Source organism: Mandrillus leucophaeus, unplaced genomic scaffold, assembly GCF_000951045.1.
Source record: "Mandrillus leucophaeus isolate KB7577 unplaced genomic scaffold, Mleu.le_1.0 Scaffold614, whole genome shotgun sequence".
NCBI lineage: Eukaryota > Metazoa > Chordata > Mammalia > Primates > Cercopithecidae > Mandrillus > Mandrillus leucophaeus.
Window position 1 is genome coordinate 1,052,184 of NW_012106631.1, and position 24,674 is coordinate 1,076,857.

Below are 24,674 nucleotides of genomic sequence, written 5' to 3' on the forward strand. Positions count from 1 at the left end.
TTCCAATACTATTTTTAGGATCAAAATATTTGAATTTAGAAGATGCTACTCAGTAACTTTCTCTAGGAATATGAATTGCAATGTAAAAATGAAACCACACATTATATCCATCAACAATGGGAGACAGAAACCTGAGTCATCCAAACATAGTAATCTATTTGGTGTTTATATCTTCAGAACAGGTATAAAATCAATGAACAAACATTCACAACAAAGAACAATACTGAGAAATGAAATAATCTGAAAACACAGAAATGAAAGAACTTCCCTAAATGGGACTGTGATAAAATAAAACAACAAAAAAAATGTATCTGATATTCATTCCCAGTTCCTGGCACGGAGCTTCAAAAACCTGTGGAATTTCCTGAGTGATAGGAGAGTCTATGCTAATGAGGCAACTCTTGGCCTATCCCCTAGATAGTTTCAGGATAGGGCCTGGTCACCAGAAACCAACCACATGATTAGAAATTTGGAACTTTAAGCTAGTCAGGGGATATCTGGGAAGGAAGCGAGGCTGGAGATTGAGTTCAATCACATGTCCAGTGGTTTAATCAACCATGCATATGTAATAAAACTCTGATAAATACTCTGGACAGGAAAGCTCAGTAGCACCTCCTGGTTGGTGAAAACATTGACAAGGCAGGATGGTGGCACTGGCTAACTCCATTGGAGATAGCAAGGAAGCTCTGCATCCAAGACCCTCCCAGACCTTTTCTTATGGGCCTTTTCATTTGGCTCTTCCTGGATTGTATTCTTTATAATAAAATTGTAATTGTAAGGATAGCACTTTCGAAGTTTTGTGAGTCATTCTAGCAAGTTATTGAATCTAGAGAGGGTTGTGGGAACCACTGAACTTGTAACTGGCTGGTCAGAAGTGCCGGTGTCCCACGGCCCCACTTACAGCTGGCATCTTAAGTGGAGTCAATCTTGTGGAAGACTGAGCCCTTAATTTGTGCAATTTGATGCTAACTCTGAGTGGTTAGCATCACATTTGTATTGTAGTACTCCAGCTTGGATTGTGGGGGTTGCAAAACAGGCACGTGTATAAAGAAAAGATGTGTACTTATGGCAGAGAACACCAGTCACAGTCCTTATCCAGGCTTGTTTCTGACGTAACATTAGATTTTTGTTGCTGTTATTGTTGCCTATTTCAGTTAGGCATGTGTCCACCCAGCTAAAGCAATATTGCTCGGCCTCTATTAAAATTCTGGCCAACAAGATTTATGCAGAACTGTTATACATCTTCATCTACTCTTTTTATTATGAAAGCTATTTGCTGTCTCTGCTGTGGCACTTACGTCTTAACAGCAGATAACAATTCTTAGCTGTTTCTGTTTTTCTTTCCTGAGAGTAGCATCTGAGATCCAAAATTTGAATCTCTTTAAAACATGTATTGCACTACATAGACTTAATACATTTTTTTCTGAAAGATTAATAAATTTTGTTGAAACTCCCAAGAATGTGTGGTGGCCAATTGATAATAATAAGTCACAAGCCCTGGATTCCATACAGAAAAGGTGTACACTAATATGCACAGTCACTATTTCCAAAAACATTTGCACAGAATGTGAAAGAGGCACCTGCAGGAAAAACTCCTCCATTAGGGCCATGGTCCACCGATAGTGCAGCTTCCAGGATTTGGCTGGGTGGCTGATGTCTGCTGCATGGAGAATCAGGGACATGGTTTTGGCTCTGTCAATCCTGTCAAACCAAGGACATGTTTATATTATTCAAAACAAAGGAACCAATTACAGTCTTTCCTGAGGCCAAGCCCCTAGAATTTTAACATGACAAACAAACAAACAAACAAACAAAACCTACCCTTCAGGCTGCTGCAAATTGCTTCTTATATTTTTAATTTGCTGGAAGTGACCTGACATGTCTGTAGATAAAACCATTTCAATCACTAGGTTCCGAAGGTCCCTGTAGAGTCACCAAAAGGAGAAAGGTTCATTCAGTCCTTTATTGGAACATTTCTATAAATAATCACTCACCATGTTTTATTGTTCTTAATGGATATGAACACAAAAGATGCTACCTTTTAAATGTGCAAGTCCACACACAAGTTTGACATTATTTTACCTTTTAACTGTCTTGGATCTATGAAGTTGCCAGCAGCGTGAATGGCAATGATGTTCACACCTCCCTGAAGAGCTAGTGCTTTCCCTTCTCACTCCCACAACTCTTCTGCAGTCATAATTCCTAAATATTATTATTTTTAATCTGAAAGGAACTTTAGCCATTTTAAAGAAAAACTATTCCAAATACAATATTATATAGTATTTCAATGCTTTGGGGGGAAAAAAGTAGTCCAGTGGTGCCTGAGACTATTCTAAATCCATATGGTCAACCAAACTAAAAGGTTTGATGTCTCAGAAAAGAGATAGGGATAAAAAGGGCATGAGTTTTCAAGACCCTCTCTGATCCTTCTTCATTTTGCGTTTTTAAACAAAACTACTACTATTAATAAAACCAGCGCTATTCATTCAATATTTATTCAGCAAGGCACTGAACTGTAAGGATTAAGTGTCTTCACATAATACATATGGATATTGGAATACTTCAGAAACTAGTTGCTTTATATGTACATAAAGACATTTAATCCTCCTAACAATCCCTGAGGGAGCATTAATATTTCCCAGCAGAGGAGACTGAATCACCCAGTCACACAGCTAGTACGTGGCTCAGATAAGATTCAACCCAAAAGTTCCCACTTCCAAAGCAGACACGTGGACCACTCCACTGTGCCGAGCTCCCATCATAAGAACCCCAGAGAAACCAAGATGCTAAAGTGAGTAGTGATTGTCTAAGCTTTTGGGATCTGACCCTACATAACATAGACAGAGCCATTGGTATTACTATTTTAACCAAGACACTGTAAATACAATAACCATGTCACAAAGTCTCACACTTAGTAGAAAATAAGGCACCCCAGCAAAGGCTTGCATGTTCCACAATTCCCTGCTTGCTCTATACAGATAAGTTAAAAAAAATCACTTGTACTAGAAAATATATTTCATTTTCATTGTGTGGTGTGGCCAGTAGGATAAGCTGAACCAAAAATGTGAAGGAAACTTGAATTATGATCTTGCACAAAGATATTTTACTTAAAGATGATATAATCTATTCGATGATTTGTTTTTTAAAAAACTACATATTGATGGTTCTTGCTGAAAATCATGAGCACTAAACATTTCTATTGAATTTTTAGATGGAAGACATGAGAATCAATACTCTGCTTACTGTTTACCATATTGGATAGCTTGCTTACTTTTATTCAAGTAGTAAGGGAAAGGAAGCTATTAATAAAATTATTCTCAATTACATTTTTTTCTCTGAAAATATGACAAGACCCATATTTGAAAAGCAACTGAATAAAAACATTTATGTTAGCTAAGGAAAATGAGACTAGAGTTTAAGGAAATAAATAATCTAATAAATGTATTGTACTTTGCATATAAATGATCAGTACATGCCAGATGTTATCAATAATCAACTAATTACATGTCACTAAATTAGGCAAAATAAGAAAACGTTACTTAATTTATAAAATTTTCTTGTTAAAACTTTTAAATTAATGCATTTATTTTTACTAAAAGTACTTTAAGAAATAAACAGATATGTAAACAGAAAACATTAGTCTTTAAGAAGATATCCATATTTTGATTCTTAGTAAAATGTTATTAAAGGTATAGTATCAAATATGTATTTTATAGATTTTCAGAAAGTGTTGAATCTATTAAATTCTAAAATGTATATAATATGTACACTATTTGTTAAAACAATTCTTTAAAAACATTCAATTAAAATGACTCTGAAGTTACCAAACAGAAACTTAGACAATTACAGCAGTAAACTATTAGAATAAAATAGTTAGAATGGTAAATAACAAATCATAATGGGAAATAAAATTGCACTGAAATAGCAACAAAGTCAACTTTGAGGAAAAAAGATTTATTTCTTCGAATAACAACAAAAATTAATATTATAAAAATTATCTATGGGAATGGTAATCACTGATTAAGAAAATAAACTAATACCCTAGATGTAAATAATCTCTTAGGCTTTAGGAAATACCTCATAACTTGTCTGCTTGTTCCTACCTTTGACCATCTAATCGCTACATAGCCCAACAGTGGTCTCTTTAAAATTCTTTTACAGTTAGATCCTGGCATTTCTAGACGTAAATCCTCTTGGGCTACTATTTCCTACAGAATACAGTTAACCCTTGAACAGCATAAGTTTGAACTGTGTGGGACCACTTATATACATATTTTTTTCCCCCTCCGTCACACCTGAGAAGCAAAACCAGTCCCTTCTCTTCCATTCTCCTCTTCAGCCCACTCAACATAAAGACAGAGGATGAAGGCCTTTTTGATGACCCACTTCCACTTAATAAATAGCAAATATATTTTCTCCTCTTTATGATTTTCTTAATAACATTTTCTTCTCTCTAGTTATTTTATTTTAATAATATTGTATGTAATACACATAACATACAAATTACGTATTTATCAACTTTTATATTATTGATAAGGCTTCCTATCCAGAGTGAGCTATTAGTAGTTAAGTTTTTGAAATGTCAAAAGGTATACATGGGTTTTTAGCTGAATGGGGGTACCCCTAACCCCTGTGTTGTTCAAGTGTCAACTGTAAAATGAAAGGACTGAACTGTGTCTCCAAGAGAAAGTTCCACCTTCCCTCTATCTGACAGCATTTTCTAGAGTTGCAAAAATGAGCCCATATTTCTAGAAATGGCCTTGAAGAACCAGGAAACTTTGAAAATTTGAAAAAGTACTCACAGGAGATTTAGGCTTATTTTAAACTCTGATTTTTATCTTTTACGTTTTTTAATATTTTTATTGTCACTTTCCTTTTTGATATTTCTTTTTACCTTGATTTAAAAAACAAAAATGAAAGCAAAAGGCTTTGATATTTACATTCAAGTGGAAACCTTTTCTAGTCAATTAAATGACTTTTAGTACGATTTTTGTTAAAGATAAATATAGGTCTTTTTCTTTTCTTATTATAAGTGAGTCCCATAGAATATTAGCGACATAGGCGAAGAAGATTCTATGATTAATGAAGTTCATATTCAATTGATTGTCCTTTACTTTTATTTGTGAAGTCCAGCAACCCTATTGTCAATTGAAGGAGATGATAATGACCAAAGGATCAAGAAAAAGAGAAGAAAGGTTATACAGAGGGATAGGGGTACATCTCATATTTCCCTACATAGCAATAAGTATCAACATACCATGTAATTTTTTTTAAGCAAACAGATGCTTTGGAGAAACATGTAAGATTTCCTCTGCACTTGGGTCATTTTAGTATATTGGAATTTTTTCCCACGTTTAATTTTTTGTTTTTAAAAAACCCTTAACTCCACATCTTTTAAAAAATAATATATGAAAGAATGAATATAATGCCAAAATGTTGAATTTATGTAACACCCCTATAAAGATACCCCATATTGATAAACATTGAGCAGAGCTCCATTCCAGAGAGTGTATAATTATGTATGTAAAAGTATTTGTTGTGTTGTGTGTGGTCTTATTCAGACATACAGATGTTGAGTTGACCTGGAAAACTTCAGCTCCCTTTAACAGAGTCTGGCTCTGAACAAAGTCCCTAAGTACTAATCCTTCTCAGAGTCATCCAGTCAACAGTAATTACATTTGTAATATGGGGAATGCATCAACTTTCATCTTTTTTCTTGACTTTAAATCACATAATTTATTCCTTTCCTGAAATTAAATTTCCCCTAGGTTTTCTCTGAAACTCACCTCCAGTCATCTTTGGATAAATTTACCAAGATATTCATTTCTTCTTCTTGCATAAGTCGATAAGCTGCACTCACATGGTGATTCTCAAGGACAGAGCGATCATTATACAAAATGGCAACATCTGACCTAAGAATTAAAAACAAAATGCCCAACAGAGGATTTCTTTAGACATCATGAATGTCTAATAAGACTTACTCAAGTATCGGGTCATCTGACCAGTAAACATCCTATAATTGAACAGTGAGAATTATGGAAGGACTTAGTTTCTTTTATTTTTTACTGTATGATATTTTAAAATTTTATATAAACTTTATTTATTAGAGAAGTTTTAGGCTCACAGCAAAATTGAAGATGGTACAAAATTTCCCATATACTTTCTTCTTCCACACATGCATAACCTCCCCCATTGTCAACATCCCCAACAAGAGTGGCCTTTTGGTTACAACTGATGAACCTACACACACATATCATTATCATCCAATGTCCACAGTTTAGATTAGGGTTCATTCATGGTGGTATACATTCTATGAGTTTAGACAAGTGAATAATGACATGTATCTACTATCATAGTACCATACAGAGTAGTTTCTCTGCCTAAAAATCCCTCTGAGTTCCGCCTCTTTGTCCCTTTCTCTCCCCTAACCCTGGCAACCACTGATTTTTTCCACTGCCTCCATAGCTTTGCCTTCTTCAAAATGTTATATAGATGGAATCATGTAGTTTGTTGCTGATATGGTTTGGCTCTGTGTCGCTACCCAAATCTTATGTTGAATTGTAATCTCCAGTGTTAGGGGAGGGAGGTGATTGGATCTTGGGGGCAGACTTCCCCCCATTCTATTCTTATGATAGTGAGTGAGTTCTCATGAGATGTGGTTGTTTAAAAGTGTGTAGTGCTTTCTTCTTTGCACTCTCTCCTGCCACCATGTGAAGATGTGCTTACTTCCTCTTCACCCTTCCATGATTGGGTGATTGTAAGTTTTCTGAGGACTCCCAGCCATGGCTCCTGGATGGCCTGTGGAACTGCAGAACCTCTTTTCTTTATATGTTACTGAGTCTCAGGTAGTTCTTTATAGCAGTGTGAGAATGGACTAATACAGAAAATTGGTACTGAGCATGGGGTATTGCTATAAAGATACCTAAAAATGTGGAAGCAACTTTGGAACTGGGTAATGGGCAGAGGTTGGAACAGTTTGGAGGGCTCAGAAAAAGAGGAAGATATGAGAAAGTTTGGAACTTCACAGAGACTTGTTGAATGGTTGTGACCAAAATATTGATAGTGATATAGACGGTGAAGTCTAGGTTGAGGAGGTGTTAGACAGAGATAAGGAGGTCTTAGATAGAGATGAGGAACTTATTTGGAACTGGAGTAAAAGTCACTCCTGCTATGTTTAGCAAAAAGACTGATGGCATTGTGCCCCTGCTGTAGAAATCTGTGGAATTTTGAACTTGAGAGAGATAATTTAGGGTATCTGGTGAAAGCAATGTCTAAGCAGCAAAGGTTCAAGATGTGGCTTGGCTGTTTCTAAAAGTCTATGCTCATTTGCGTGAAGAAAGAAATGACCTGAAACTGGAACTTATATTTAAAAGAGAAGCAGAACATAAAAGTTTAAAATATTTGCAGCCTCACCATATGGTAGAAAAGAAAAACCCATTTTCTGGGGAGGAATTCAAGGCTGCAAAACTTTATATACATAAAGAGAAGCGTAATGTTAATAGTCCAGACAATGGGAAAAATGTCTCCAGGGCATTTCAGAGACTTTCATAGCAGCCCCTCCCATCACAAGCCTGAAGGCCTAGGAGGGAAAAATGGATTCATGGGCCAGGCCTAGGGCTCCCACTGCTCTGTGCCTGCATCCTGGACATTGTGCCCTGCATCCCAGCTGCTCCAGCTTCAGTCGTGGCTGAAAAAGGACAAGGTACAGCTCTGGCCATTGCTTCAGAGGGTGAAAGCCCCAAGCCTTGGTGGCTTCTACATGGTATCGGGCCTGTAGGTTTGCAGACAACAGTAATTGAGGCTTGGGAGCCTTTGCCTAGGCTTCAGAAGATGTATGGAAATGCCTGAATGTCCAGGAAGAAGTCTGCTGCAGGGGCAGAAGCCTCATGGAGAACCTCTAGTAGGGCAGTGTGGAGGGGAAATGTGGGCTTGGAGCCCCCACAGAAAGTCCCCACTGGGGCACTGCCTAGTGGAGCTGTGAGAAGAGGGTTACTGTATTAGTCCATTTTCACAATGCTATAAAGATAGCACCTGAGACTGGATAATTTATAAAGGATTTAATTGACTCACAGTTCTGCATGGTACAGAGGGCCTCAGGAAACCTACAATCATGATGGAAGGCAAAGGGGAAGCAAGGCACATCTTAAATGGCAGCAGGAGAGAAAGTGCAGGGGGAAAACTGCCACTTTTAAACCATCAGATCTCATGAGAACTCCCTCACTATCATGAAAACAGCATGGGAGAAGCTGTCCCCATGAGCCAGTTACGTCCCAACAGGTCCCTCCCTCAACACATGGAGATTACAATCTGAGATGGGATTTGGTGGACACAGAGCCAAACCATATCAACCACTGTCTTTCAGACCCCAGAATGGTAAATCCACCAAAAGCTTGCACTGTGCACCTGGAAAAGGTAGGGGCACTTGACACCAGTCAGTGAAAGCAGCCATGGGGGCTGGACCCTGCAGAGCCACAGGGGTGAAGTGCTCAAGGCTGTAGGAGCACACCCTTGCATCAGCATACCCTGGATATGAGACATGGAGTCAAAAAGATTATTTGGGGGCTTTAAGATTAAATAGCTGCCCTGCTGGGATTCGGATTTGCATGGGGCCTGTAGTCCCTTTGTTTGGGCCAATTTCTCCCTTTTGGAATGGGAGCATTACCCAATGCCTGTAACCCCATTGTATCTTAGAAGTAACTAACTTGTTTTTGATTTTACAGGCCTATAGGCAGAAGGGACTTGCCTTGTCTCACATGAGACTTTGGAGTTGGACTTTTGAGTTAATGCTGGAGTGAGTTAAGATTTTTGGGGACTGTTGGGAAGGCATGATTGGTTTTTTGAAATATAAGAAGGACATGCGATTCAGGAGGGGCCAGAAGTGGAATAATGTATTACTCCATTTTCACACTGCTGATAAAGACATACCCGAGACTGGGCAATTTACAAAAGAAAGAGGTTTATTGGACTTACAGTTCCACATGGCTGGGGTGAGGCCTCCCAATCACAGTGGAAGGTGAAAGGCAAGTCTCACGTGGTGGCAGCAAGAGACAGAATGAGAACTAAGTGAAACAGGTTTCCCTTATCAAACCATTAGATCTTGTGAGACTTACTAACTAACATGAGAACAGTATGGGGGAAACCGCCCCCCTGATTCGATTATCTCTCACTGGGTCTCACCCACAACACAGGGGAATTATGGGATTACAATTCAACATGAGATTTGGATGTGAGACACAGAGCCAAACCATATTATGAGCCAAAGGTTGATTACAACTCAACATGAGATTTGGGTGGGGGACACAGAGCCAAGCATATTATTTGATATGGTTTGGATCTGTGTCCCCCGCCCAAATCTCATATTGAATTGTAATCCCCAGTATTGGTAGAGGGATCTGGTAGGAGGTGATTGGATCATGGGGTGGGTATCCCCCTTGCTGTTCTCATTATAGTGAGTGAGTTCTCATGAGATCTGGTTGCTGAAAAGTGTGCAGCACTTCCCCCTTCACTCCCTCTCCTGCCACCACGTGAAAACATGCTTGCTTCCCGTTCACCCTTCTGCCATGATTGTAAGTTTACTGAGGCCTCCCAGCCTCCCCAGCCATGTCTTCTGCATGGCATGTGGGACTGTGAGTCAATTGAACCTCTTTTCTTTACAAGTTATCCATTCTCTGCTAGCTTTTTATAGCAGTGTGAGAACAAACTAATACAATTGCCTTCTCAAACTGGTTCCTTTCACTTAGTAATATGCATTAATGTTTCCTTCATGCCTTTTCACCGATTGATAGCTAATTTCCTTGCAGCACTAAAGTTTTCTTATCTGCATATACCACAGTTTGTTTATCCAGTCACCTACTGAAGGACATCTTGCTTGCTTCCAAGTTTTGGCAATTATGAATAAAGCTGCTATAATTATCTGTGCCATAAGTTTTTGTGTGAATGTATTTGCAATTTTTTTGAGCAAATACCAAGGAGTGCAATTCATGGATCATATGGTAAGAGTAGTTTCAATTTTGTAATAAATTGGTAAACTGTCTTCAGAAGTGGCTATACCAGTTTTCATGCCTACCAGCAATGAATGAGAGTTCCTGCTGCTCCATTCTCACCAGCTTTTGGTGGTGTTAGTGTTCTGGATTTTGGCCATTCTAATAGACATGTATTGCCTGTTGATCTATTTGGCATCTCACTGTTTCAATTTGGATTTCTCTGATGACTGATATGGAATATATTTTCATATGCCTATTTGCCATTTGTATATCTTCCTAGCTAAAGTGTCTGGTAAAGTTTTTGGCTCATTTTTAAATTAGGTTGTTAGTTTTTCTTGTTGTTGAGCTTTAAGCATTCTTTGTATATTTTGCATAACAGTGCGTTATCAGATGTTCTTTGCAAATATTTTCTTCCAGTTTGTGGCTTGTCTTTTTAGTCTCTTGATAGTGTGTTTGGTAGAGCATAAATTTTTAATTTTAATGAAATCCAACTTATCAATTTATTCTCTCATATATTGTGCCTTTGATATTATATTTTAAAAGTCATCACCAAATCTAAGGTCATCTAGATTTTTCTCCTATGTAATCTTCTAGGAATTTTATAGATTTTTGTTTTAAATTTAGGTCTGTGATCCATTTTGAGTTTATTTTGTAAAGGGTATCAGGCCTGTGTCTTAGTGTGTTTTATGCTGATGTGACAGAACACCTGAGGCTGGGTAATTTATTTAAAAAAAAGAAACTTATTTCTCACAATTCTTAACTGGAAAGTCAAAGATCAACATGCCTTCGTCTTAGGAGGGCTTTCTTGCTGTATCACCAAATAGTGTAAAGCATCACATAGTAGAAAGGCAGAGAGTGCAAGAGAGCAAACCCTCTCTGGCAAGTCCCATTTTATAATGGCATTAATTTATTTACAAGGACAGAACACTCATGACCTCAATACCTTCCATTAGGCCCCACCTCCCAACCCTGTCACATTGGGGGTTATGTTTGCAACATATGAATTCTGAAGAACACAATCAAACCATAGCAGTCTGTGTCTAGATTCTTTTCTTTTTGCTTTTGCATGTAGATGTCCATTCGTTTTAGCACCATTTATTGAAAAGATTATATTGATTTTATTCCTTTGTCAAAGATCGGTTGACTATATTTTTTGTAGGTTCATTACTGGGCTTTCTATTCTGTTTTCATTGTCTGATCTATTTGTCTGTCCTTTTACCAATGCTACACTGTCTTGATTACTGTGGTTTTGTAGCAAGTCTTAAAGTTAGGTAATGTCAGTCCTCCAACTTTGTGCTTCTCCTTTAAAACTGTGCTAGCTATTATGAGTCTTTTGCCTCTTCATACAAACTTTAGAATCACTTTGTCAGAATCACAAAATAACTTGCTGGTATTTTCATTGGGATTGCATTAAATCTATAGATGAAGTTGGGAAGAACTGACATCCTGACAATTTTGAGTCTATCCATGAACATGAAATATCTGTCCCTGTATTATTTATTTCATCAAAGTTTTACAGTTTTTCTTATAAAGGTCTTGTATAGGTTTTGTTCCATTTATACCTAAATATTTAATTTTGGGTGGTGCTAATGCAAATGGTATTTGTGTTTTCAATTTCAAATTACATTTGCTTATTGCTGGCATATAGGAAAGCCATTGAGTTTTGTGTATTAACCTTGTATTTTGCAACCCTGCTATAATCACTTATTAGTTTCAGGAGTTTTTTGGTCAATTCTTTCAGATTTTCTACATGGACAATCATATTATTTGCAAACAAAAATAATTTTATTTCTCTCTTCCCAAGATGCATGCCTTTTAATTCCTTTTCTAGTTGTATTGCATTAGCTAGGACTTCCAGTATGATACAAAAATTAGTTGTGAAAGAAGACATCTTGTCTTGTTCACAATCTTAGTGGGAAAGCTTCAAGTCTTTCACCATTAAGTATGATGTTAGTTGTAGGTTTTTAATAAATTCCTTTCTTATAATTAATTAATTACTTTTTAATTGACAATTAAAATGATATATATAATTATCATGTATGAGATGATGTCTTGAAACATGTATATCTATCTATCTATCTATCATCTATATATCTGTCTATCTATGCACATTTATATATACACACACACATAGTGGAATGGCTAACTCAGGCTAATTAACATATGTACTACTTCACAACTTACCATTTTTTGAGGTGAGAACACTTAAATCTACTCTTGGCAATCTTTTAGAATACAACACATTGTTATCAACTCTAGTTGACACATTGTACAATAGATCTCTTGAATTTATTTCTCCCATCTAACTGAAATTATGTATCCTTTGGCCAACAACTTCCTATCTTTTATCTCCACCCGAGTCCCTCATAACCACAATTCTACTCTAGTATAGCTATTCTTTATCACATTAAGGAAGGTCCTCTCTATTCCTAGTTAGAGTTTATATCATAAATGTGGGTTGGAGTGTTTTGTAAAATGCTTTTTCTGCATTTATTGACAAGATCACATGATTTTTTTTTTCTGTACCCTGTTGATGTGATAGATTATATTAATTGAATTACGAATGTTGAGCCAGACCTGCATACCTGGGATAAACCCCACTTAGTTTTGGTGCTTAGTTTTCTTTTAATTATCATTATTATAGTTTAAATGTGCTTATGCCTTTTCCTTCTGATTTGTAATCCAGACACCTGTAAAATACTCTAGCTATATCAAAGAGAATAAAATTACCTAACGTCTTATTCAATCAGTGAATGAACAAACCCCTTTGTACCCATTCAAGAGTGTTGATATCATCCCTGTTCCTTTAAACTAAAATTACTTTGGGTAGCAGGAAGGGGATGAAGAAAATCATTTGATCCATTTATGATTCTAGTTTTTTACTCACTTATAATGTTGTGATTAAATTTTAATGTTATAGATCCTTTTGCTTTAAAATTAAGATGGAAAAATCATTTTTAAAGAACACTTAAAATGTACGTTTCATCACTCATTTAAAAGGAACATTTTACTTTTTAAAATGATGAATACATCAACGGAAAGCTTTTATTTCTCACCTGTCTGTATTTTAATATAATTTGATTATCAAATAAATTGGTATACTTCAAGTTGCATTGATGAATTTGGTGTTCTAACTCTAAGTCTGAAATATTTCAAGCATTCTCAGATCTGTATAATGGAACCTGGGCTTCTCCTTCCTCTATCTCCTAGGTTGCCAGATCATTATGCAAGTGTGGAATGGAAGCAAAATCACTATGTTCAATCTCTTAAAATGGTGAACTCATTCATATAAGTTGGCAAGTTGAAAGTTGGCAACAAATAGAGCAAAAAAGAAAGTCAAGTTAAAACTTGTAGCAAGTTTGCTACCACTTACCCAACACCAAGGCTTCTCTCACTCTCCTATCTCCTGGTAGATACTTAGACTTAAAACTCCTCACTCAGACTTACTGTTTCAGGCTTTTCAGTGGGTAAAGTCCTAGTTATAACCTAGCACTGGCCCTCCCACTGAATATTTATGATAGAGTAGACAAGGACAAAATAAAAAACAAAAGTTCCTACTAAAACAACACCACTACCACACATGGGTAGCTATGTGAGATCATGGATATATTAATTTGCTTCTGTATAATAATCATTTTACTATCTATCTGTATTTTATAATATCATGTTATATACCATAAATGTGCACAATAAAAATTATTTAAAAACAACAAAGAAAACAAAAACTAAAGAAATCTGACATTTTATACAAGCAGCCTGTTTAAAATCTGTGTCTGATAGTCTGCCAGAAAAACCAAGCTTTATTATTCATCCAACATATGATAAATGACCTACCAGGCACTGTTACTTTCTTTTTTGTATCTAGCACTATCATAAAGGTGAAATAACATATGTCTTTAATAGCACATATTTCTAAAATAGATTTCCATTTAACAATCTTAGTTAAGGCCTAAAAAGGACTTAATCAATAATCATACCTCAATATACGGAAATGTGAACTGGCAAAGCATATGTATAATCCTCATTGAAGAGATAATCAACTAGATGTTTCCCAAGCAAAACACTGTGTGCATTTCTAGAAGTTTGCTGAGATCATGGGGAAAGCTGTGATTTTCCAGTAACATTTGCACTATATGGCACCAAATCTAGCCATAGCAGATTTGTCAGGGTTAATACATGATATGGCTCCAAGTGTCACCATTTACTTGTTCAGAGACAAGCTAAAATGTGTTTTTGAACCAGATTTAATTGTAGCAAAGTGTGCATGATTTTGTCTCATAAAGCTAACAAGGATGCTGAGAATGCGGCATGGTCTAATGCTTGAGATGGTCTTTGACTGCTAAGAAAAGAACAGACTCTGAGCAACATCCAGTATCCATGGCAACATGTAGCCTGGCAATTTCTTTTCACAAAGAGGAAATTATTTCCATTTATTTACACTTTCAAGGATTTCATGCATTATAATATCTGCATTGAACTCAAATCTAGCCTTGCCCTATGTTCCAAATCGCATTTTAGCCATTTTGTATTCTGTAGTAAATTAGTTTCGATTGGAAAAAACACTCTCAAATCCAAGTAACAATGAATAATAGAAAATAAAATATAATAACTGATTTAAATGACATATGACCTTATTTCTTCTTGGATGAAGGCAATATTGAGAGCTAAAAATCATGTTATATTGTTGCATTTTGGTCATTACAACATTTTGGTTCATGGAATTTTCAAGTTCATGTCAAATTCATTCATTAAATAGTTTACTCTGTCAGGCAATTTTTTTCCCGTTTTTATACAGAGTTTTAAAATATAAACTGAAAAAAATAGGATTCTTCTTTCTCCTTCTCTGCCCCCATCTGCCCTTCCTTGTCCTCCTCTTCCTTGTCATCCCCCTCCTTTCCTCCACCTCCTCCTCTTCCCTCTCCACAGCCAAATGCATAAGTAAATCAGAACTCTTCATCCAGTCGCAGATAAATAGTAAAAGGAGAAAGCCAGAGTGATGATCTAACACTGCTGCTGGAAGAGGCCAGCCCACTGGCCTTTACTTTTCAAAGTCGAAAGGGCAACTGGTATTCACTGATAACAAATCACTTGCTTTCTTCTCAAACCCCTAGAACTGTTTTCCTGTACAAAGCCTAGCTCAGTGATGAGCGATCTTTAATTAAATTCCTCCATGTTGCGGATCCAGTGGATGTAGAGACCCTTTGGTAAGCAAAATGATCTGCATAGTCCTGTTTTCCTTTGACATTAAACACAAATAAAAGCAAAAATCTCCCTATACTCTGCAAATATGGGTAGAAAAATAACATTCCTGCTACATAACCAGACTCTGAAGTTTTCCTTTTCCCTTCAACCTGTGTCAATCTAGGGGACCCTGGGGTTTCCTCCATTCCAGGGACAGACAGAATGCCCTCCCCAACACTTCACTGTTTGAATTTTAACTCTTCCTGTGTCTCCGTTAAAGGGTTACATGTGTAAGCCTACCCCATTTCAGGCTTTAACAGGTTAGAATTATCATGTGTCTGTCTCTGGCCGTGGGAGCACGCTTGTATAGGAAACTGGATTGACAGTGAATGTCCCTCTTCTCACTCCTCAATTCTGCCACTGCCATCACCTGACCAGGTACATATAGACAGGTCACTTCACCTCTCGAGATCTTCGTTTTCTATTTTTAGATGATGGAAATCAGACCAGATGATCTATACTGTGGATCTCACTCATCTTATGGTCCTTTAAGTTCTAAACTGTCTAATATTTTAATAAACTGTTTCTATATTCCCCACATCAAACAATAACTCCCACATCTGGAAAATCAGTTGTTAAAAATATATATATTAAAAAACCAAATGAACTGACCACACAAGAGCCTGCACATGTATGCTTATATCAGTATTATTCATAAGTGCCCAAATTTGGAAACAACCAAGATTTGCATTAATAGAGTGAATACATAAACAAAATATGGTATGTCCATGCAATGGAATAGTATTCAGTGGTAAGAAATAAGCTGTCAACCATGAAAAGACATGGAGGAACATTAAACACATTCTTCTAAACGAAATAACCCAGTCTGAAAGAACTGTATACTGTATTATTTCAGCTATATGACATTTTAGAAAAGGCATAACTAAAGAGTCATTAAAGAGACCGGTGGTTGCCAGAGGTAAAGGGGCAGGAAGAGAGAAATGAGAGATGAAGCACAGGAGACTTTCAGGGCAGTGGAACTATTGCCTGTGATACTGCAATGGTAGATACAGGGCATTATACATTTGTCAAAACCCATAGAACCCGTAATGCAAACAGTGAACCCTCATACAAGCAATGGACCTTAGTTAATAACAAGTTATCGATATTGGTTAATCAATTGTAACAAATATCTCACACCAGTGTAAGATGTTAATAACAAGGAAACTTTAGGGTAGCAGGAGGAAGCATATGGAACTCATAGAACTCTGTACTTCCTGTTCAGTCTTTCTGTGAATCTAAAACTGCTCTAAGAAACAAAGTCTATTAATTAGAAAAAAAAATCAGATTTAATCTTTCCTCAACAAGAATAGAGATTTATGCAGTGGTTCAAGAGACACATCAGCTCTTAACATATATGTCCTTATTAAGCATCCTTAAGAAATTTCAGGATCCCACACATATAAAGTAAGCTGGATCCTGATGGGGCCTAGACCAAATCTTGCTTCTCAGATACTGACTTCTCTGCCTAACTAAAAAGAGTTTAGGGTAACTCTCTGTTATAGACTGAATTGTGTCTGCCCTAAAATTCATATGTTGAAGCCCTAACCCTCAGTGTGTCTGTATTGGAGATAGGGCTATTAAGGGTGTAATTAATGTTAATGAAGTAACAAGAGCGAGGCCCAAGTCCAATATGACTGGTGTTCATATAAGAAGAGGAAGAGACACTGGGGTGCATGTGCTCAGAGAAAAGACCATGTGAAAAAACAGCAGGAAGGGTGTTGTCTGTAAGTCAAGATGAGCAACCTCAGAGGAAACCGAACCAGCTGACACTGTGATCCTGTACTCCCAGCATCCATAATTGTGAAAAAATAAATTCATGTTGTTTAAGCCACCCCTTCTGTGGTATTTTGTTATGGCATCCCTAACAGACTAACATACTTTCACTCTGGTATTTTGATTTAAATAACTTCCATTGTAACCATCATTAAATAATTTCATTTTCTAGTTATTTTAAATTTAATACTTCATGCTGGCCTGAAAATTAGATTTAATTTTTGGATTTTATTTTCAGAAGTACAATTTTATTACTTTCAAATACATAATGACATGAAACCAGTACCTTAAGCATTATGTTGCAAGATTTGCATCAGTGAATAGATGTCTGACTTGTGTGGTAGTTCACAGTGTAAGTTCTGGGCAGGGACAGATTGCCTTAAACATTTTCATGTTCTTTAAATTGCTAGATATGCCACAAAATACTATACACAACATTCTGGAAAAATAGTAGTCAACTGATTCAAGTGTTAGCAGCTTAAGAAATTTTGCTAAAAATTCATTAAACCTGTTCTTATTAGAATCTTTATTATTTTTTAAAAATTCTCTTAAGTAATATGCAGAAAAATAAATTTCAAATTTTAACTAATGAAAGTTAATACTTTTTCAAACTTACCTTGTCTGAATGTGAAAGTTGTTTGTTGTCCCTGTATGCTCATAATCATGAATGGCAGCAGCAAAGACCATTGCTAAAATTTCCAGTTCAGTGAGCCAGTGCTAGTAAATCACAGAAAGAATCTATTATATTCAAGAAATAAATACCATCTTCCCTTTCTCTGAAAAGGACTTTCAGCGCACCCTGTTTATGTAATCATATAAAATTATTTTTTATTTCTTTTAATATTTTTCCTATTTTTACCTCCACTAATTGTGCATGACGGATGCTTCATAAGGTCAATGATTGTTTCATGGCATATAAGTTCAAAATTCAGAATATAATTGTCCTTGCTAATTGAAAAAGGAGCAGTTTCCTATTATTTAAAAAGTGAACCCTAACTGGATTTTGAATTTACAGCCATATATGTTTGGGTTCTTCTGAAATCAATTACAGTTTGGTGATTTTTAACATATAGCTCACACAACATTAAAATGTCTTTTAGCCCAAATGTTGTTGAACAATCTACTATGGAAAAAAATGTTCATCTAAAACTTAAAAATATTCACTTCCTTACTAGAGAAAGTGCACTTCATTTTCATGTTTAGAGATTTAGAAAAGTTTCTGAAATTCACAAAATTTTCTATTCATAACACATAAATATGGCTGTGCAATTAACTTCAAATAATGCTAAAAGAATAAATCCTTTCATGTAAAATCCGTGACTATCCACTTTACATACATTCACCTTTCAGTTACTAGCTAGATGCTTTAAAAAAAGTTCTCTGCTATTATTAGTTCATTTAGAAATAATTCAATAGTTTATTCATCACTCACATTTTGTAAAACCCTTATACTGCACTGCCTAATATGGTAACCACATGTGACTATTTAAATTAAAAATAAAGAAAATTACTTAAAATTAAATTCACTTTCCCAGTTACACTAGCCATATTCCATATGCCTATTGGTCACATGTGACAAGTGGTTACCATATAGTACAGCAAAGACACAAACCATTTCCATCATCACAGCAAGTTCTACTAGAGAACACTATAAATAGATGGCACTTGATGGTAGAAATGCGGAATCCAAAATGCTATGAAGCTCACTCTGAGTGGTCTTATTCTATACACTGAAAACCATAAAAGACCTTGCAAAAAACAACAGAAAGAGATCATGTAAACTTTGTGCGCACTTGATAAAAGTTTGCAGAATAAAGATGCAATTTAAGAGCATAGACAGAAAGGCTAATTGGTGGCAGTGGATCTTGGGAAAAGGATGGAAAAAGATTGATAGTTAAGTGCAAGGATAGAGACAGAAGAATTTTAAATAGAAAGAGCAAATGTAGACTCATACTATAAGGTCTGTATTAAAATAGAATTGTCATTAGTACAATTGTGTTGGAGAATCAAGTGAAGTGAAATTGAAGAATATGGAGAGTATGGAAAGAGTGAATGGACTAATTTGATGAGAATTGATGAATTTAGATTTTGTGTAAAAGCTAAAAGAAAGTCATTGTAGGTCCATGGGTCAAAAATGAAGGCAGTGACAATTGTTGAATCTCATAGATACCAAAGCTATAATCTTATTAATCTTAGCTCCCTTCACATAACCTATCATGATATTTGGCACATATTAGGAACTTAGTATTTGTTAAATTGCAATTAGCTAGTTTTGCATTAGAAAGAGGTAACAGTGGTAAGAGACTATGGAATCAGTCCTGGTTTTAAATCTCTGTTAATCCTCAGGAAAATGAGTTATTTACCCTCTCAGCTACAGTTCTGGTGAGAATGGCATTAGTAACCTTTCCCCTATGGGGTTTAAGAAGTTTTGAGTTAATGTATGGACTGTGCCTATCATGTCTTGTCATATGGTAAAATAAAGAATAAATGGCATTTTGCTAGGAACTTACTATGTTAAATGCATTGATTAAGGCATTAAATCTGGGAAATAATAGTTAAAATATCATTAGTGATTGTAATTCAAGTACAAATGCCTCACAATCAGATGAAGCAGAAATAATTTTCAGAGCCAAAGGGAGTTAATATAACTAGCTGTTCTGTGTTCATAGACACATTTAATTATGAGTCATTAAAAGGAAGAAAGTGACCTTATAGAGGTCTGAATTGGGACTGAGCCTCTAATGTTCCCAATGAAACTATGGAACTATAAACACCATGAAATGAATAGCAATTGAAGTTAAACTAGTTTTGAACCCTAGAAACCCACTGTTTTATTAAAGAAAATGATTTCTTTTTAAAAAGTCACTTATTTAAATTTTGGGGTGGGCTCAAATTATGTACTTATAAATATAGCTGTGGTTTTTAAAAGGCAGCATTCATTATCTACTATGATAATACAGAATATAAAGTGTCAATAGTAAAAAGAAATTAAATTAGAAAATCAGAGATGGAATTAATTAGTGATTGACTCATAAATATTTAAAATTATTATCTTGCTAGCTGTGAAAATTTATTATAAACACATTTCCTGTTTTTATTCTGGTTCATTTCTGCCTCCCATAAATAGTACTTTCTCCACAAATTCCTCTTACCTATTTCCACACTATGGACTAAATCATTAAGTTCCACTACAAACTAGTATAGGAAGAGAGAAACATTGAACTTTCACACTTAATTTAAAAACACATCTACTTTGTATTAGCAAAAGTAGAATTCTGGACTGATTGTTAGTTTATTAGCTGCTGATTCATTTTGTGCTAGTATCAAAAAGAATTCTAACTCAGAAAACAGGTGCTTAAATTCATAGATTTTATAAATGACTCCTGAGGGCAAGCCAGAGAGAATGAGGTTAAATCCTGTCACTCTTTCCAACTACAGCAGTGGTCAATACAAATCCAAGTTTCTTCTGATTCCTAACAGGCAGAAATAAAGGGTTAAGATGATATGTCATGAGCAATGCAGACACTGTATTTCATCAGACCTGTAGGTGGTATTTTGTCTGGAGAAATGCTCAGGTTGGCTTACTCTAGAGTGGGCAGTCATCAACTTACAAAGAGGTATTGACTGCTATTAGCCACACGTATTAAAACAGAAACAAAGGAAGGGAATTATTAACTGGACACTTTAGTTAGCTGGTCTCATTAAATTCTTGTAACCACTTCATAAGATGGTTATATGTAAATATTTTTATACCTATGTTGCAGATAACAAAGCTGAATCCTAGAGAAGTGGATCAACATTTCAAAGTTCACGTACCTATCTAGTGGCAGAGCAGGAATGCAAACCCAAATCTGTCTGATTTCAAAGTTTCTATTTCTTCCACGGATCACGATAGCATTCATTACATAAAGAAGGCAATATGCTGAACATATTCTTCTAAGGTTTCAAAAGGAGAATTTCTAGCTAATTTTACTATATGAATGGGTAGAGGCGAATAGAGTTTTGACTTAGGACTTATAATGTAATTTTCATATCTGAATTACTCAGGATGTGTGTGCGCGCGCGCCTGTGGGATAGAAAAAGTAAATACGTGTATTATACAAAGTATATATGTGTATTATATAAAGGGTGGGGAGAATTTCACGTCAGAAAATCACATTTATTTCTTGATTCCTTGAGTATTAACAACTCTTTTAGCTAGAATTTATGAGATTTGACACTATTTTTCTCTATTCCTTTGAATAGGCTGAAGAAGTTTGCTCTAAGTTACCAGTATAGAAAATTGGCATGTTACAATTAATGAATGAAGGTATGTTAATAGCTATTATGTTTTAGGCACTAGGTTAGGTGCTTTACAAATGTGATTTTATTTACTCCTCATTTCCATTCTGTAAGGTGGCTGGTATTATTAACTGCATTTTAGTGACAAGGGAAGCAATGTAGAGCTAGCAAATTAGAAAGTGGTGGGGCATGGGTTTAAACTCATGTCTGACTGCTTCCTGAGTCCACACTGTCTTTCCTCTTCCAAACACTATCATATTGGAAGCCATTTATAAGAACAGAATTTCCACATAATTTGTAGAAAGATGTACTGCTAAATGTACTAATCAGAGAAAAATGCAGTCATTCCAAAGTGTGGAAGACTGTTTCTGTGTAGTCAGTGCACTAAAAATTCCAAAGGAACTAGATGTAAATTCATCTGTCTTCCTTGTACTCTTAGTATTAGAGAGAACGCAATGCCAGGAACCCTCTAATGCAAATGTCTTCTGGCCAAGGCCCTTGGATAATTTCATATTCAAAGAGACATTTGAAGGTGGCTTGACAGCACTTTATAAAACATTTGTTCCTTAGCAAATGGACTGAGTTATTGCACATCACTGTCACCATGGCACAGGACTACAAATGAATCAAGCGACAAAAGGAGAGTGAGGGGGACAAGCAGGTGTATGAGCATCAACTCTCCTCTGCATTGTCTACTCCCAGACTTGAGGGCGTCCCTTATGACATTAACAAACAGAAGGACGATGGCTTAATTGCAATCCCTTTCAGGAATGGCCCTTAAAACATCTTGCAGATGACAACATGCATTAGTCTCCTGACAGTACTGGGCTGCTACTGGAGTGCTTCATAAATGTCACACTGATAGGGCCATCCTGAAATAGCAGGGCATCAACCAAAACACTAGAGTAGATGACCCAGTCTTCTTTATATCAAATCTGAGGGGTGAGAAAGAACTAAAGAGTTTTTGCTAATGAAAATTTCTATAAAGCTTTTTTGTTACAAAGAACCAACACATTTGTATACATGAAATGTAATAGTCACCTATCACTACTTTTTAATGTAGGCAAAACTTGTTAAAATAACTTTCCAAAAATTGTGAAGCTGACAGTGTAACCTTGTGTTGACAAAATAGTCAATTCATTCATAAACTCATTTTGTCTTCCCTTTCTCCATCTATGGTAGAATTTCTCATTATTCTCTTTAGTTCAAATGTATTTTCTTGATTCTGGACAACACTAAAGGTCTACTACCAGACTATTTTTGTAATGGCCAAATTAATGGATGAGTAAAGAGCCCAGTGACACATTTTTGCTAAAGGATGAATACAATCAGAAAGTTACATTTATATTTGGTAAGTCATAGCTCTCAGAAAGTAACTATGTGATCTTTGCTAACAACTTTAACTTTCTAGGAGTCATGCCAGGCTTGGCCAAATTCCCCAGTCTTACAGAGAAGTTGGAATGGCCTATTAGGTCCCACAACAGTCTTCCTTATAATTCTGAGAGTAAAACCACATTGTAGATTTGATTTTCTCTGTTTACCAATTAATATGACACCCACATCTCTTCAATGTCACCTTCACACCAGATGTTCTGAAGCTGATATAGGAGACTTTTATTTGACTCCCTTTACACTTGTAGCAAATGTAAAAAAAAAAATGCATTCAAGCAGGAATATTTTTTGTAAATGACAAAATTCTGGTTGCCTCCTAGGTTGAAATGGCATTTTCTCACTACACTTCACAATTAAAGCAGGTGCTAGGATTTAGAAATCTCACATGGCCTGCTCCTTTTTTGAACCCAGCTCAGTTTGGCACCTTCACAGGAAGGTCAGTTCCTCACTTTTTACCTTCTGGGAATCACTGTGAGTTTTAAGATATTACAAAAATTCCCAGCTCTCTCAGAGTTCCTGTCATACACTCACTGTTATTTCAGGCTTTGCTTCGCTGAATCATTTAGTCACCCATTCATTGATTCATCAAATGCAAAGAAGAGGAAAGAAAATTTGGAAAAATTCACATGAATAATTTCCCCAAATCCTATTAGAATTTGACTGTGACTAAGAGAGCAAAAGCGACTAAGGTCAGGTTAGGAGCACATAATGAGTGAGAACAGAGTGCTATAACTTTTATTCTAAAGACTTTTTCTCTAGGTCACTTTTTTTGGTTGATTTCTATGGAAAAAATGATTTTACAAACAAAAATGTTTGGTAGTCCAAATTTGGGGAAACATATATTTTTATTTGCCTCTGGTTATCTTTTTTGCACTGACTTAAAGTATTTTTTGAAAAATGTATATTATAACCCATGAAGCTTCAAAAATCCAAACAATTATTATTTATAAAACTTATTACTTTGAATACCTCTATGGGCATTAAAGAGACAATAGGAACTTACAGGAATGGAAGTTGATGCTTCCAAATGAACAAATCTCAGTTACAAAGACTTTCTTACCATGATACCTGTGTGAAGCATTATGTAATGCACAGTTTGAGTGACATCAGCTGCATGAATCAAATTGTGATATGGATTTTTGTACTTGCTGTAACCAACTTCTAAAGCTTCTGCAAAGGTGATTAGGCAAGAAACAGGAATCTGTGGAAAGTAATAATTATAATTATATTTTGACCAAAAAAAGTGGTACTAAATCAACTTGAGCACAGTTTGTCGTGGAACATATTAGTGAGTCAGATGTGGACAACAGTTTCTTTATGTCAAATGTTGATTGTTCTGAAAAACCACTTCATGAACATGTTAGCTTTCATTCCCAAAAAGAAGGATTGTAACCCCCTAGAATTTAACTAGGACAGATTAAATAACAGACTTACTCATACTATTACATTGAAATTTTAGTATCTTCCAGAGAGTAGGAAGGGCTAGTTCTTAAAAGGGTAAATATTTCCAGTTACAATTAGTGGAGTCTAGTTTTTCTATCTTAATACAAAGAGGTTAAAATAGATTATCTCCCAGTACTTTACAGCTCTAAAAATGTGATTATTCTATAGGAAATGATGAAATAAGATACAGTCTGCTCAGTAGTCTGTATCAAATATATTGCTTGGATGGTTCTAAATGAAGTTAATTAGAAGACCCTTCAATCTAATTTAAGAAAAGCTGGCAGTAAAGGTTCATTTTGTATTTTAAGAATGCTGGAGTAGTCATATTTCTTTAAGACATAGCTGCCAAACCTTATGTGAGTGTTTTGTGAATAAGTCAGGGGATGTTGGCATCTTGCTGGAATGACGCTATGGTGGTCTCATGATCTCTAGGTGGATATATAGATGTGTCAGTGAGTTGTGAAGAATGGTTCTATCATGTAAAGACCTCATCCCCTTAATTCTGTGACCTGCTAAGACATCCTAAAATGAATTGCTTAATTACTCAAATGTTCTGCA

General features: G+C 35.7%; 1 protein-coding gene across 5 annotated transcripts in view; it reads right to left on the reverse strand.

The window, feature by feature from the left end:
- The window catches only part of PDE1A (phosphodiesterase 1A, calmodulin-dependent), a 421,413-nt gene that overhangs the window by 71,766 nt on the left and 324,973 nt on the right, over window positions 1-24,674 (reverse strand). For all 5 annotated transcript variants that reach the window (XM_012000052.1, XM_012000056.1, XM_012000053.1 and 2 more), the window contains 5 exons: window positions 23,734-23,874; window positions 17,617-17,717; window positions 5,787-5,912; window positions 1,822-1,923; window positions 1,581-1,701 (listed from right to left, as the gene is read on the reverse strand). In XM_012000052.1, coding sequence (XP_011855442.1) covers window positions 1,581-1,701; window positions 1,822-1,923; window positions 5,787-5,912; window positions 17,617-17,717; window positions 23,734-23,874 — 591 coding nt within the window. The remainder of the gene's footprint in view (window positions 1-1,580; window positions 1,702-1,821; window positions 1,924-5,786; window positions 5,913-17,616; window positions 17,718-23,733; window positions 23,875-24,674) is intronic.